This window comes from Platichthys flesus, chromosome 10 (assembly GCF_949316205.1).
Source record: "Platichthys flesus chromosome 10, fPlaFle2.1, whole genome shotgun sequence".
NCBI lineage: Eukaryota > Metazoa > Chordata > Actinopteri > Pleuronectiformes > Pleuronectidae > Platichthys > Platichthys flesus.
The window spans coordinates 15,977,991-15,990,754 of NC_084954.1; the positions used below are offsets into that span (position 1 = coordinate 15,977,991).

The 12,764-nt window shown below is 41.2% G+C and overlaps 1 protein-coding gene and 1 long non-coding RNA gene across 2 annotated transcripts; both read right to left on the bottom strand.

Annotated features, from left to right (window-relative positions):
• Positions 1-1,704: 1,704 nt before the first annotated feature.
• arf6b (ADP-ribosylation factor 6b) lies at positions 1,705-4,400 on the bottom strand. The gene is made up of 2 exons (XM_062397260.1): positions 4,209-4,400; positions 1,705-3,973 (listed from the first exon to the last, which is right to left on the bottom strand). The coding sequence occupies exon 2, from the start codon at positions 3,284-3,286 to the stop codon at positions 2,759-2,761; it is 528 nt and encodes a 175-aa protein (XP_062253244.1). The 5' UTR covers positions 3,287-3,973; positions 4,209-4,400; the 3' UTR covers positions 1,705-2,758.
• A 1,561-nt stretch (positions 4,401-5,961) lies between these two features.
• Positions 5,962-12,614, bottom strand: LOC133961888 (uncharacterized). The gene is made up of 3 exons (XR_009922051.1): positions 12,349-12,614; positions 8,933-9,046; positions 5,962-6,608 (listed from the first exon to the last, which is right to left on the bottom strand). It is a non-coding gene; the product is annotated as an uncharacterized LOC133961888 (long non-coding RNA).
• Positions 12,615-12,764: the final 150 nt, after the last annotated feature.

Below are 12,764 nucleotides of genomic sequence, written 5' to 3' on the forward strand. Positions count from 1 at the left end.
GGTCAATATTTTAGTCTTGTACTGACACAGAATACCATACACCTTCACAATTTCAACAGATGAATCTAGAAACTTTTCACAGACCCCTGGCTCTTAGTCAAGCTCCCCTACGGGTACTCAGGCCTTCATTTGAGAACCACTGCATTAAAGTTCCTGTTGCTTTGATAATAAAACACACCTTTGCAAATGTTTGACACTTTACAAGTGAGAAATATGAGAATCATTACACAGAGTGCATTTTACTGAGCTTCCTTCTATGACCTGAAAACCTTTCCTAACCTCTCCAATCAGGAAGTTTAACTTCCAGCCGAGCAGCACGGGGGGTAACAGGAGGGCCAGGAGGTCTCATCTTTACAGAGCAGCGGTCATATGAACGTGCTTAAAGTTTCTGTCCTTGACCCCAATAAAGCTGTGACCATCATATGGTTGAAATGAAGTGGTGGGAACCAAAGTGGCCATTACAGCCCAATTAGGCTGCCATAAGCGTTGAATGGGAGGACTTCAGCTCTGACACCTCCTCCACTTGTACTGTTTGTGGTGAATAGTTTCACTGTGGGTGGGTGTTCCCTCTTTTTATAGGCTGCATGATGGTGCATAGGTTGTGTGAAACATCTTCCGTACCGGTGGGGACCTGTCTGTCGGAAACCTCTGCGGTCCGAAAGCAAACATCCTGAGGCCTCTGCAGCAACTTGCCAAGCACCAGATTTTCCACACAGCAAAATGCCACCACGATTAAAGGCCCAAAGCGGTCCGTGGGCGCAGACACATGCGTGTGTACACAAGGATACAGCTCGAATGCTGCAAAACATCTGCTTGTTGTGTGCATGAGAGACACAGGATGTGCAACGCAGCCTCGTAGATGCAAACTTGCCAGAGGCAGTTTTTTTCTGTAAATGTGTAAAACAGAGCAAAAGACACTGAACAGAAAAAATCCTTGGAAATCGGGGGAATTATACAAACTAATCTCTTGTAGCCCCAAACACAGTAAGTCAGGCTTCTTGTCACCATCAATCCCGTCATTGTTAGAAGTGAAAACACAGGCGTTAATCAGCTTCAACGGAAACTAAAACATTCTTCCTCTGTGACTCAGTGGTGCAGTGGCTCTGATAGATTCACTTGTAGTTAACTGACAAACTCAGATCAACTTTTAATGGAGTAAAACACCAAATTATATCATAACTTCTTCATCGTTGTGCGATTTCTCTGACATCTATCTTTTTTCCAGTCTTGTTGAATAAAAACAAATAGATTTTTTTTTTATGTACTGCCAGTCCCAACCAAAAGTAAACTCAGGAAGTAACAGCCAGCAGCTCAGCCTTGGCTCCACCCTGGCTCACAACCAACATACATTGAAAAAGAATTCTCAATTCAGCTGTACATCATCTCTCACTGCCCATCTGAGTCTCATGCAGAAAATCATGTGGTTCTGTTGTTCCAGCAGCTGGACTTCCTGTTTTCTACATTTTCCTATTTGTGGGTGAGGCAACTGAGGGAGGACATGAACCCTTTCTTTTTTTAAACATCACTTTTAACACTGCAGACTTTAAACTATAAGCATTATTGAGTCTCTCATTTTTTTTAAAAAACTCTTAATTAATTCAGCTACTTTTCTTTTTAATAAATTAAACGATTATACTTTTTAAGTTTAAACTCTCACAGATCTTACTATGCAACCTCTAATCCTTAAAAAACACAGAGACGTAACAGATTTAAAATCACTTTTTTAATAAGACATTACAATGACATTGTTCTGTACATGGTTCCCCTCAGTCAAAATAGGAGTAAGAGCTGCAACACAAGGTGTCAGTCAACATTTCACCGGTCCACAGCTCCCTCTGACTGCACGACAGATGGTCTCTGATGTAGGGTTAATGTACTTTCGTACTCATGCTACAGATATAGGCTATCATATAATGTCTCAATACTGAGACTAATCAACTGTGGTATCAGATTGAGAGCGCTCAGAGCTGAAAGACATTCCTTTGGAGAGATTGAGTCAACGACTACATGTTACCCATTATTCAAAATACATCCCAACAAGCATGTTTAGGTTACGGGAGGCCTAGTTGTTGAATATTCAGAACAATTAGGTATCAAGACGTGACAAGAAAGGTCAATCAGTTAACTATGGCCCACATGAGGGGAGTGGGAGGGCTGAAGAAACATGTCCAAAGTCATTTTTTCCCTCTGATGTCAAGACCGATGACAATGAAATCTAAGCAATGGTGGATTTTTTTCTCTCCTTTTTTTCCCCTTGCTTCTGTCAATACCATTGAGAAGAAATATATTTTTCATCACAGTACTGTGTCAAAGTCTTTGCAAGGAGGCTACATGACATGAAAGATCGCACCTTGGAAGAAAGAGAACAAAGATCCAAGTTCAATGCAACAACGAACTTTGAAACAAGCCACAGTCCGAGAAAGATAAAAACCTCCGCTCCGTTAGAAAAATTATATAAAACAGGAAAAAGAAGAGGCAAAGGCGGTGAACTCTGTGGCTTTTTAACATTTGGAGCGATCAATTCCAATATTCATCAATCAAGCCCCCCAAAAAACCTAGAATGTGATCTAAGCTTGCTACAGAGCAAAAAGCAAACTGTAAACCAGAAATCCCAGTTTAAGATAAATTAGTCGTGGGGTAAAGGTATTAAAAAATAAATGGGGAAATCAACTTTTTCTTAACCATACTCAGTTTGAGAAGTTATTTGTTACTTGCAACTTTATTACAGTTTTGACCTAAAACAGTCAGCACTCAATCATTAAGATTTGTAGTTTGAGGTTAGCCATGTCAGGCCCTCATATAGTCCATCACCTGTGGTTGCACAGGAGGGCTGAACATACCAATTCCTATCTCTGATGCGGGTCAACCCGAGCTTCTCTTGGATTTCATGTGGCTTCATGGCGTCCGGGAGGTCTTGCTTGTTGGCGAATATCAAGATGATGGCGTCCCTCATCTCCCGGTCGTTGATGATACGGTGGAGCTCCTGCCTCGCCTCGTCTATGCGGTCCCTGTCCGCACAGTCCACCACGAAAATCAGACCCTGGGTGCCCGTGTAGTAGTGTCGCCACAGGGGGCGAATCTTGTCCTGGCCTCCCACGTCCCACACGTTGAACTTGACGTTCTTGTAGGTGACGGTCTCCACGTTGAAGCCGACCGTGGGGATCGTGGTGACAGACTGTCCGAGTTTCAGTTTGTAAAGGATCGTTGTCTTCCCGGCAGCATCAAGTCCGAGCATTAATATTCTCATCTCCTTGTTGCCAAATATCTTTGAGAGCATCTTCCCCATGTTGGACTCTTGTGCATAAATACTTTGTTCCTAACGAGAAAAATGTCAGCCACAGTGCTGATGATGATGATTGACTTCAACTCTAGAGCTTCAGTTGGATAAAGGGTTTAAATGTTAAAAACATAACTGGAGGGAGCATCAAGGGGTGGGGAGTCAAAACTGCACACTCATGTCTAAACCTAACAATACTTGGGGTCCTTTTCTTGGAGAGTCTGTGCGTCAGGATTCGATGAAGTGCTCGGACATCTATGTTCAGAGCAACACACTGATGTCAGGTCCTGCACACAACATGGCTCGGTTGAACACTAACAACTTGGCAGCAGGTGTTGCCTGACTTTCATTGTGTTTGGCCAAAATCTACACAACGCTGCGTGACAGACACACACAGAGGCCGTGGTGAGTCAAAGCTGCAGTTGTCAGACACGGTGTGTGTGTTTGTGGGAGAGAGAGAGAGAACGAGGCCCGGAGAAAAGCCTCGGCACTTGTGACTTTCTTCTGGCGCTTATGTCCTCCTCGCCGGCTGCGCCCTTGTTCCCTTCACCGCAAGAAAAGGCAGCTTTCTGCGGTTACTCCACCGAGCCGGGCGTTCACCGAAGCTGGAAGGGGTCCACTCCGGAATAAAAAAATACAATCCTCGGTTACTCAGCAACACCCGCGTCCACGCGTGAGACTCCACTTCTGGTCCCCCTGTGAAGAGATTTAGAGAGGGAGGGTCAGACATGCCAAATTACCCGGCTACCGCTCGTGGTTGCTAAAGACGGCTAACACGAGCTAGCTTGGTTGCCTAGCAAGCTAGCGTATGCTATGTGGCTAGCGGCGGTTAGCTGATCATATCCGACGATACGAAATCAAGCGGCGCTGGAACAACGTCGCGCTCGCGTCCGCCCGGGTGGAAGGATGCATGTGAGGCCGGGTGATTTACCTCCTGTCTCCCCCTCCTGCCTCGATAACCCGACCAGCGCTCGCCTCTCTCCGGGAAGTGGAGCTGGTCGTCGCGGCGCTGCTACACCGGAAAGGTGTGGAGCTGCATTAAGCGCCACTTCCTCCGCGTCTGCTTGATTCAGCTGCTGCCGCTGCTGCTGCCGTCTCACGCTGCTCCAGCCGTCCGGGGCTCGCACGACCCCCACAGGGTAAACAACGGCACGACACAAACTGTCATTAAATACACGGAGTCTCCTCATTACTGTGCATATATAGGTATTTACTTAATGGTGTACATAACAGCAATCAATGTTAGAACACAACATGATGCTTTATTCTAAACAAAGACTGTGGGTGGGTGTTTTACTTTGTGTCTCTTTGGAATGGCCACCATTTATGAGATTATTTATTGCTTATTATTATTATTATGGCCTGAACACTGACAGGCACTGAGAGACAGTGCCTATTGACATTTTAAGGATTATTATTTTTATTTTTTTTTATATATAATTTTTATAAAAATGTATTTACATCCTGCTCAGAAGTGGACTTCGCAGGATTAATGTAATCTAATTTAATTTAATTTAATTTTAATGTGCTGTTACTTATGGGTGTATGGTTTTGTCTAGATCTTTCTAACTTTGTTTTTAAAATGCTGGATAATCAAATGAAATGCGCAGAAGTGGACTGCGCAGGATTAATTTAATTTAATTTAATTTTGATGTGTTGTTTACTTTTGGGTGTGATTGTTATTTGTCAAGATCTTTCTAACTTTGTTTTTAAAGTGCTGGATAATCAGATTAAATTGAATTTGAATTAAATTGTGATATTATATGAAGATATGTTTTCTTGTCTAATGGTGAAAGAAGGAATGAGAATATATTACCACTTAGTCAAATTTCATAAAAATGGCTTAAAAATAACCTACATTAAAATGTTATCTTATAATGTACAAAATGGTCCATTCCTGCGTGTTATATCATATATTATATATTTCAAGGTGATAATCAAATGTGTGGCTTTTTGTTATTATTATTATCATTATTATTATTATTGTATTATTATATTTCAGTTGTCTCCTATTCTCATATGAAGCATTTAAAGGTGCTCTATGATAAATACAAAGGGTAACATCACCTCCTTGTGGTAATTACATGCTACTTAAAGTTAGGTATGATTCCTGGTTTCCATCCCTACACACAAGGAGCCACACAGGTTAGACTGTAGCTTACTTTCTACTTTACTTTGTCCCTTAAACACTCTGCAGCAAGTCAATCAGAGGTTCCCAAAAACATATGAAAGAATATCCTAGATCATGCTCCGAAGTTGTGAAGCAGACATCCGCTAGATATCACAAAAGCTAGTTCAGTGAACATCTTTAAAAGAAAACGTAAAACTTCTCTCTTCCTTCAGCCTTTAACTAGAGCTTGCTCTGGTCCGTACTCCTACGTTTAATGCATTTAAAAACTAAATAAAATAAAATTTATTTTTAATTTTAATTTTATTATATGAAAGGTACTACACCAATAAAGTTTATTATTAATATATTAATTGAAAATCTTTTATCCCTTTAGGGCTTATTGTACAGTAACTGTACAAAAACTTCTTGGATCATATAGATTTTCTTGTTTTGAAAAAAAAAGTTTTCTGCATCATCTGGGATGGATTTTTATTTTGCGCTGAAAAGTATTTACATATTTTATGATGAACTAATGCTTTATATGTCATAGCATTTATTTATCTAAGAGTTGCAATACGACCATATGTTGTTGATGTTTGAAAGTCCAGCAGAGACTCCCTGTGGTAAGTACCGGAGTTGCATCCATATGTACAGCTGCCAGTTAACCAGACAGTGCATACAGCTATCACCTAACACTGGCCTTTTGCTTTACCTGAAGGTTGCCTCTACAGTTGGAAGGTGAAGGTGAGATGAAGAGTGCTCACTTGGTTTCAATCTGCACTATTACCTCACTATAAGATGCCTTTCAATTCTATACCATTCACCTTTAATAATCTGGACTAAATGTTTTTGGTGCTTCTTATAGAGAATATACAGCATTTTCTTTCATTTGATTAAACGCCTGTTACCATAATATCATTATACGCACTTATGCAATGTTGTTACGTTGACTAAAATAATGTGATATCCTGTCAGCCTTAAACCACAGTGACAAATTACCGGACAATTTATATGTTTCACATGTCCGCACAAAACAAGGATCTCACTCACTGACACTTCACAAACATGCAGCTGGAGAAACTGAGCTAGATAAAACCTGCAATAACCGTAAGGCGACTCTTCCTGAGCTGTTTCTTAAAGCATCTTTTTTTATCATGGTGCAATGCAGCAGGACAGCGGCAACACATTGTTTCGTCTTCAGGGACCAGCAATGAGTCCGACCTGGGTGTTTGGCACACAAAGAGGACACAATTACAAACGTCTAGCTGTCAAAGTAGCTTTTTAACAGCCAAACTACAAAGTCTTACATGTAAGTGCCATATATGTGCAACTAAACTTAATTATTATCAATATTTTTAAATATTACATTTAGGGCTGTGGAATGATTAACCTTTTTAATCAAATTAATCACAGGTTTCTATGGATTATCATGATTAATCATATTACCGATTTCTCTGTATATTTTGGTGAAAACAAACAATTTATGACAAAAGACGGATATATATATATTTAACATGTTTTCTTTTAATAATCATAAATAAACAAAACAATGGTGCTGCAACTCAGCAGTTCTTTAGCATTTCTCTTTGCTATTCCATATGGAACATTAATATAATCTTCATCCTTAACAGAATTCGGGCTTCTTAGCCATTGTATGGTTGAATAAAACTTTTTAATTTTCTTTTTAAATCAAACAGAAATTATTTGAGCTTCTTAGCCATTATTTTTATAGGATGGTTGAATTTTGGGTATATTGGAAGGTCCTTGTGCGCATGCTTTAAATGTGTTAAAAAACAATCACAAATGAATCCCGTAATTTAATCATAACGCGTTAATGTGTTAGTTTTCACAGCTCTAATTATATTAAATATAAACACCAGAGTTGACGGTGGCTTATTAGAAATCATCTTCTTAACCAAGGTGCCTACATTGGAAGATGTTGGACATTCTGCTGTCCTAATGTCAATGGGGAGCTCCTTCCACCGTTTGGAAGCAAGGACAGCAAACAGTCGTCATTTTGTTGAGTGGTTAGCTTGCAGTGAGGGAGCAGCCAGCAAGGTTTGACCATGTCCTGGATGTAGAGCTGGCCCGATCTGTTCGCAGCATGGTACACAAGTACTAGCGTCATGAAGTGGATGCAGCAGCCACTTGTAATTGAAGGGAGCATAGAGTCTGAGTGAACCTAGATATGTTGAAGAACAGTCAAGCTACTGTATGGCACTAGCATGCAGACCAGCCATGTGGGAGTTGCAGTGTTTAGGCGTGAGATGACAAGAGCCAGGACCAAAACCTGTGCCGCGTAAGTATTCTCCTGATGTTGTGCAGCATGTATCTAAGCAATCGAGTTGTTGGGGCAATGTTGGCAGGAAGGGAGAGTTGACTGTCGAGTGTGTCCCAACCAGGTTCCAAATAATCTGGGTGGGGTCTATTACCTAATTGGCGCGTGTAATGGTATGGTAATGCCAAGGAGAGCCTTTCAATGAATTTTCACATCCTCTTTTTAGTTTCTCTTTTACTCCAGATTTATGCAGTTCCTTAAAGTCCAAATTTAGATTTTATAAACTTTTCTGCTCTATTGTTATTTTGTAAAAATCATATGTTTATCCTACAGCACCACTTTTGTTGATAATCAACCAAATGAAAGAATACAGCTTAAGGACAGAGTAAATACAGCTTAATGTTTTCCGCGATGTCAACAGAAAGTAGCTTGCATGTTAGATAGAAATCACTTTAGAGAATGCGTGATAATGGGATCGTCCACAATTATATGTTTCATGCAGGATAAGCTGGTATTCATAGTAGAGCCTAGCATTTCAACTGAAAGGGAACTTTCTATAGTCTCCTTCAACTAGTGAGCAATTGGCTCGGAGTGCACAGTTTGTCAAGATTGTCCGAATAACATTACCTCATGGGTGTGCAAAGGCAGATTTTAGTATCAAAAACAGACAAAACTGAGGTTCATATAAAACACATTAACTTATTAACACTTATTTGAAATTTGCAGTTGCAAATATATATATATATATATATATATATGAATATATATATACTCCCTGTGGTAAGTCCCTGAGTTGCATCAATATGTACAGCTGCCAGTTAACCGTACAGTGCATACAGCTATCACCTAACACTGGCCTTTTGCTTTACCTGAAGGTCGCCTCTACAGTTGGAAGGTGAAGGTGAGATGAAGAGTGCTCACTTGGTTTCAATCTGCACTATTACCTCACTATTAGATGCCTTTCAATTCTATACACTTCACCTTTAATAATCTGGACTAAATGTTTTTGGTGCTTCTTATAGAGAATACACAGCATTTTCTTTCATTTGATTAAACTCCTGGTGCCATAATATCATTACACGCAATAATGCAATGTGGTTACGTTGACTAAAATAATCTATGTGATATCCTGTCAGCTTTAAACCCCAGTGACAAATTACCGGACAATTTAAATGTTTCACATGTCCGCACAAAACAAGGATCTTACTCACTGACACTTCACAAACATGCAGCTGGAGAAACTGAGCTAGATAAAACCTGCAATTACCGTAAGGCGACTCTTCCTGAGCTGTTTCTTAAAGCATCTTTTTTATCATGGTGCAATGCAGCAGGAAAGCAGCAACACATTGTTTCGTCTTCAGGGACCAGCAATGAGTCCAACCTGGGTGTTTGGCACACAAAGAGGACACAATGACAAACCTCTTGCTGTCAACAGTTTACACCTGAATGCAAATGACTGAAAACATGAACAATATAAGACAAGGCCAGTCAATTAGATTTATAAAGCACCTTTCATACACAGAGTTAGATTCTAGGTCAGTTGAAGGTTAGGTGACATTTACACTTTTTACTGAATAATACATCAATGTTTTCCTCCCATCTTACAGATATCTTTTACATACATTACATTACAATACGATAAGTTCATTCAACCATGAGGGCACAAAGCCAGAACAGCAAGAATCAAGTTAGTCAAAGTAGCTTTTTAAAAGCCAACTACAAAGTCTTACATGTAAGTGCCATATAAGTGTAACCACGCTTAATTGTTATTATTTTAAGTTATTATATTAAATATAAACACCAGAGTTGACAGTGGTTAATTAGAAATCATCTATACACATGTCAATGGGGACCTCCTTCCACCGTTGGAAGCAAGGACAGCAAACAGTCGTCATTTTGTTAAGTGGTTAGCTTGCAGTGAGGGAGCAGCCAGCTGACTGGCAGATGCAGAGCAGAGCGGACAGGTTGGAGTGTAAGGTTTGAACATGTCCTGGATGTAGTCTTGACCCGATCTGTTCGCAGCACGGTACGCAAGTACTAGTGTCATGAAGTGGATGCGGCAGCCACTGGTAATTGAAGGGAGCGTAGAGTCTGAGTGAACCTAGGTACGTTGAAGAACAGTCAAGCAACTGCATGTCACTAGCATGCAGACCAGCCAGGTGGGAGTTGCAGTGTCTAGGCATATGATATATGATGATGATGATAAGAGCCAGGACCAAAACCTGTGCCAAATCTGAGTGAGAAGCGTAAGTATTTTCCTGATTTTGTGCAGCAAGTATCTAAGCAATCGGGTTGTTGGGGCAATGTTGGCTCACCAAGTATACCAAGTACTCCACAAGATGGGGGATGGTGTCATTGGAAGCATGACTTACAGCAGAGTTAAGGCCAAATTATACTCGTGTTGCACGGACGCACGCAACACGCCCGTTTCGAGCCCTCTGGCGGCTTGCGTGCGTCCGCCAATTTTTCTAACTATACGACAAAACGACGCGAGCCTCACGCAGCCCGCAAGGCGCAAGGATTGGTCGGACGACTACATCCCGTCCGGAGTCTAGTTTCCGGTTTCATGCCCCACAATACGCGGAAATCACGGAAGATTTAGAAGAACGAATATGGACCAAATAGATGAGCACTTGGCAGAAGAGATCCGAAAGTATGACCACTTATATAACCCGTCACTGACTGGCCGATTTGTCCGCCAGAAATAGGCTATGAGGAGCCGGAGTGGCGATGTAAATAAACATTCGACGAAGAAGAAGACGTCTCTTCTTTGTGTGTTTTGTTTTCGAAAAAAAAAGTTACTCCGCCTAGTGTTCTGGCGGTGAATTGCGTTGCAACACGCGCAACACGTTTAGGAAGCATAAACCAAAACGGATCCGTCGATGCAGCTGCGTGGCCTTCCGCGGTTGCAGTCGCAGGACTATAATTAAGGCCTAATTATACAAAACACACAAAGAAGAGACGTCTTCTTCTTCGAATGTTTATTTACATCTGATTTGATTTGATTTTATTTGGACATGGACATGACAATGTCATTGGACGAACCAGATGCATTGTTTACAGTGTATTAGGATAAATGCTAGTTTACAACACCTGTCCACAGGAGGCTGTTGCCACTCCGGCTCCTCATAGCCTATTTCTGGTGGATAAATCCGCCAGTCAGTGACAGGTTTTACAAGTGATCATACCATCGGATATCTTCTGCCAAGTGCGCTTCTATTTGGTCCATATTCGTTCTTCTAAATCTTCCGTGATTTCTGCCGGTATTATGGGGCATGAAACCGGAAATGCAGCTCCAGAAGGGATGTAGAGCAGACCAATCACAGCCTTGCGGGCTGAGTGAGCTTGCGGAGCTTTGCCGTAAATTTTAGAAAAGGGGGTCGACACCCGTCAGCACGTAAGGAGGGATACATAAGCACGTAAGGGACCCGGAAGGGCTCTTGCGCTTACGGGCCCGTGAAAACGCAGAAGCATGTTTCAGGCTTTAGAGTCAGGGTTCGAATTATCTTTTTGTCTCTAAGGGGGTCTCTAAGGGGGTCTCTGTCATAAAAAAGTTGGCACACCACGCACATAAACAATGAAATAGCCTAGGCGCGAGCAGCGCTTTTGCGCACGGTGGGCTTAGGCTGTATATATCTTGACACACGCACACAACAGACAGACAAATTTTGTACAGAAATTGATTTATTTTAATTAATTTCAATATATTATTGATTGTAATAGTCCATATATATGTAGCCCTATAGTCAATTCCCTGTTAAGACTCGGCTTTTACCTGAGTTCACTTTCTACCACCTGAATAATGTCTACTAATGGAAATGAGTGGAGTCCATAACACATTGCAACTATTTACAAATAATTTATTTAACCAAAGCAGGCATGTAGTTGAAATAATAATGATTCGCTACCGGAAATAAGATGTAGTTATGTTTAGGCTATTTAAACTATATTTAGTCCCTGTATAACAAACTCAATGGATATGGGCACTAGGCCAATAATGACAACAGCAATCTCCCTTATCAATTAACTGCATAAAACAGCACTTCACATTTAAAACTGAGTTATCAATATGGGAGCTAATAATAGGCCACACCGAATAGTAACTGTCACAAAACTATCCCTAGTATAACATAAACTTTGTGTTCACATGAAATTACAGTCATCTGTTACAAACAGGAACATCATACAGGTATAAAAGAAAATACAAAAGCCGGCACTGAAAAGGCACAAATAAAACGATCAGTTGCAGGCCTGTTAACTGGGTTCTTTGGCGCCCAATAACGACCACTACTACTCACGACCACCTGGTTTGTGGCGCGTGCACCGATAATATTGCCTTCAGTAGGTCCGCTAGCATCCACACGTAGCTAACCGGCAATCGTTCCTGGCCAACTGGTCGTCCCACGTAGCTGAATGGTAGCTAGCGGCGCTATTCAGTGGCGTAGCTCCCACGTAGGCTGCCTCAAAGGAACCGCTAGCGTCCGGGTTGCTCGGCTGCTACCTGAGCAGCACGTTATCTTGCTAGATGACGGCGGTACACCTCCGCTAAATCAGCTAGCACTGTACACGTGCACAATACTGAGGCAGCTAGATAACTCCAAAACGGAACATAGAATACTGTGCCCTTTCGCGAGCTGAATGAAAACAAAAAACTCTTAAGTACAAAACTGAAAGTGGCGTTACCTTCTTAATACTGCTGTAGCATCCTTATTAATTTCTCTCTTTTACTTCACTGTTAGTTCGACAAAGTCGGCCTCCTTTCTCATCTCTTTTTCTCTCTGTGCTCTCCCGTGTGTTTGTTTAGATCCCGCCTCTCAACCAATAGGGAGTCACTATTCTTGAGTGAAGTTCATTACCACCAACTGCTGACCATTTCACCTAACTAGCATGTTAGATTGACTACACTCTACCTATTTTACTTTTTTAACTTATTACTGAAACTTTGTAGACATATGATTGCCCAACCATATCCCCTTGCTTTATCAACAGTTATTTAATTAGCATCTTCTTTACACTTTAGGTATGGCAGACAGCTTCAGATATGAGAGACCCCCTCAGATTTGGACTTTGTTGCTTTCATGGGAGCTAGTCCTCACTCT

What these genes read in the sequence shown, in the direction of transcription:
- arf6b (XM_062397260.1), bottom strand. Translation starts at nt 3,286, where the DNA reads ATGGGGAAGATGCTCTCAAAGATATTTGGCAACAAGGAGATGAGAATA.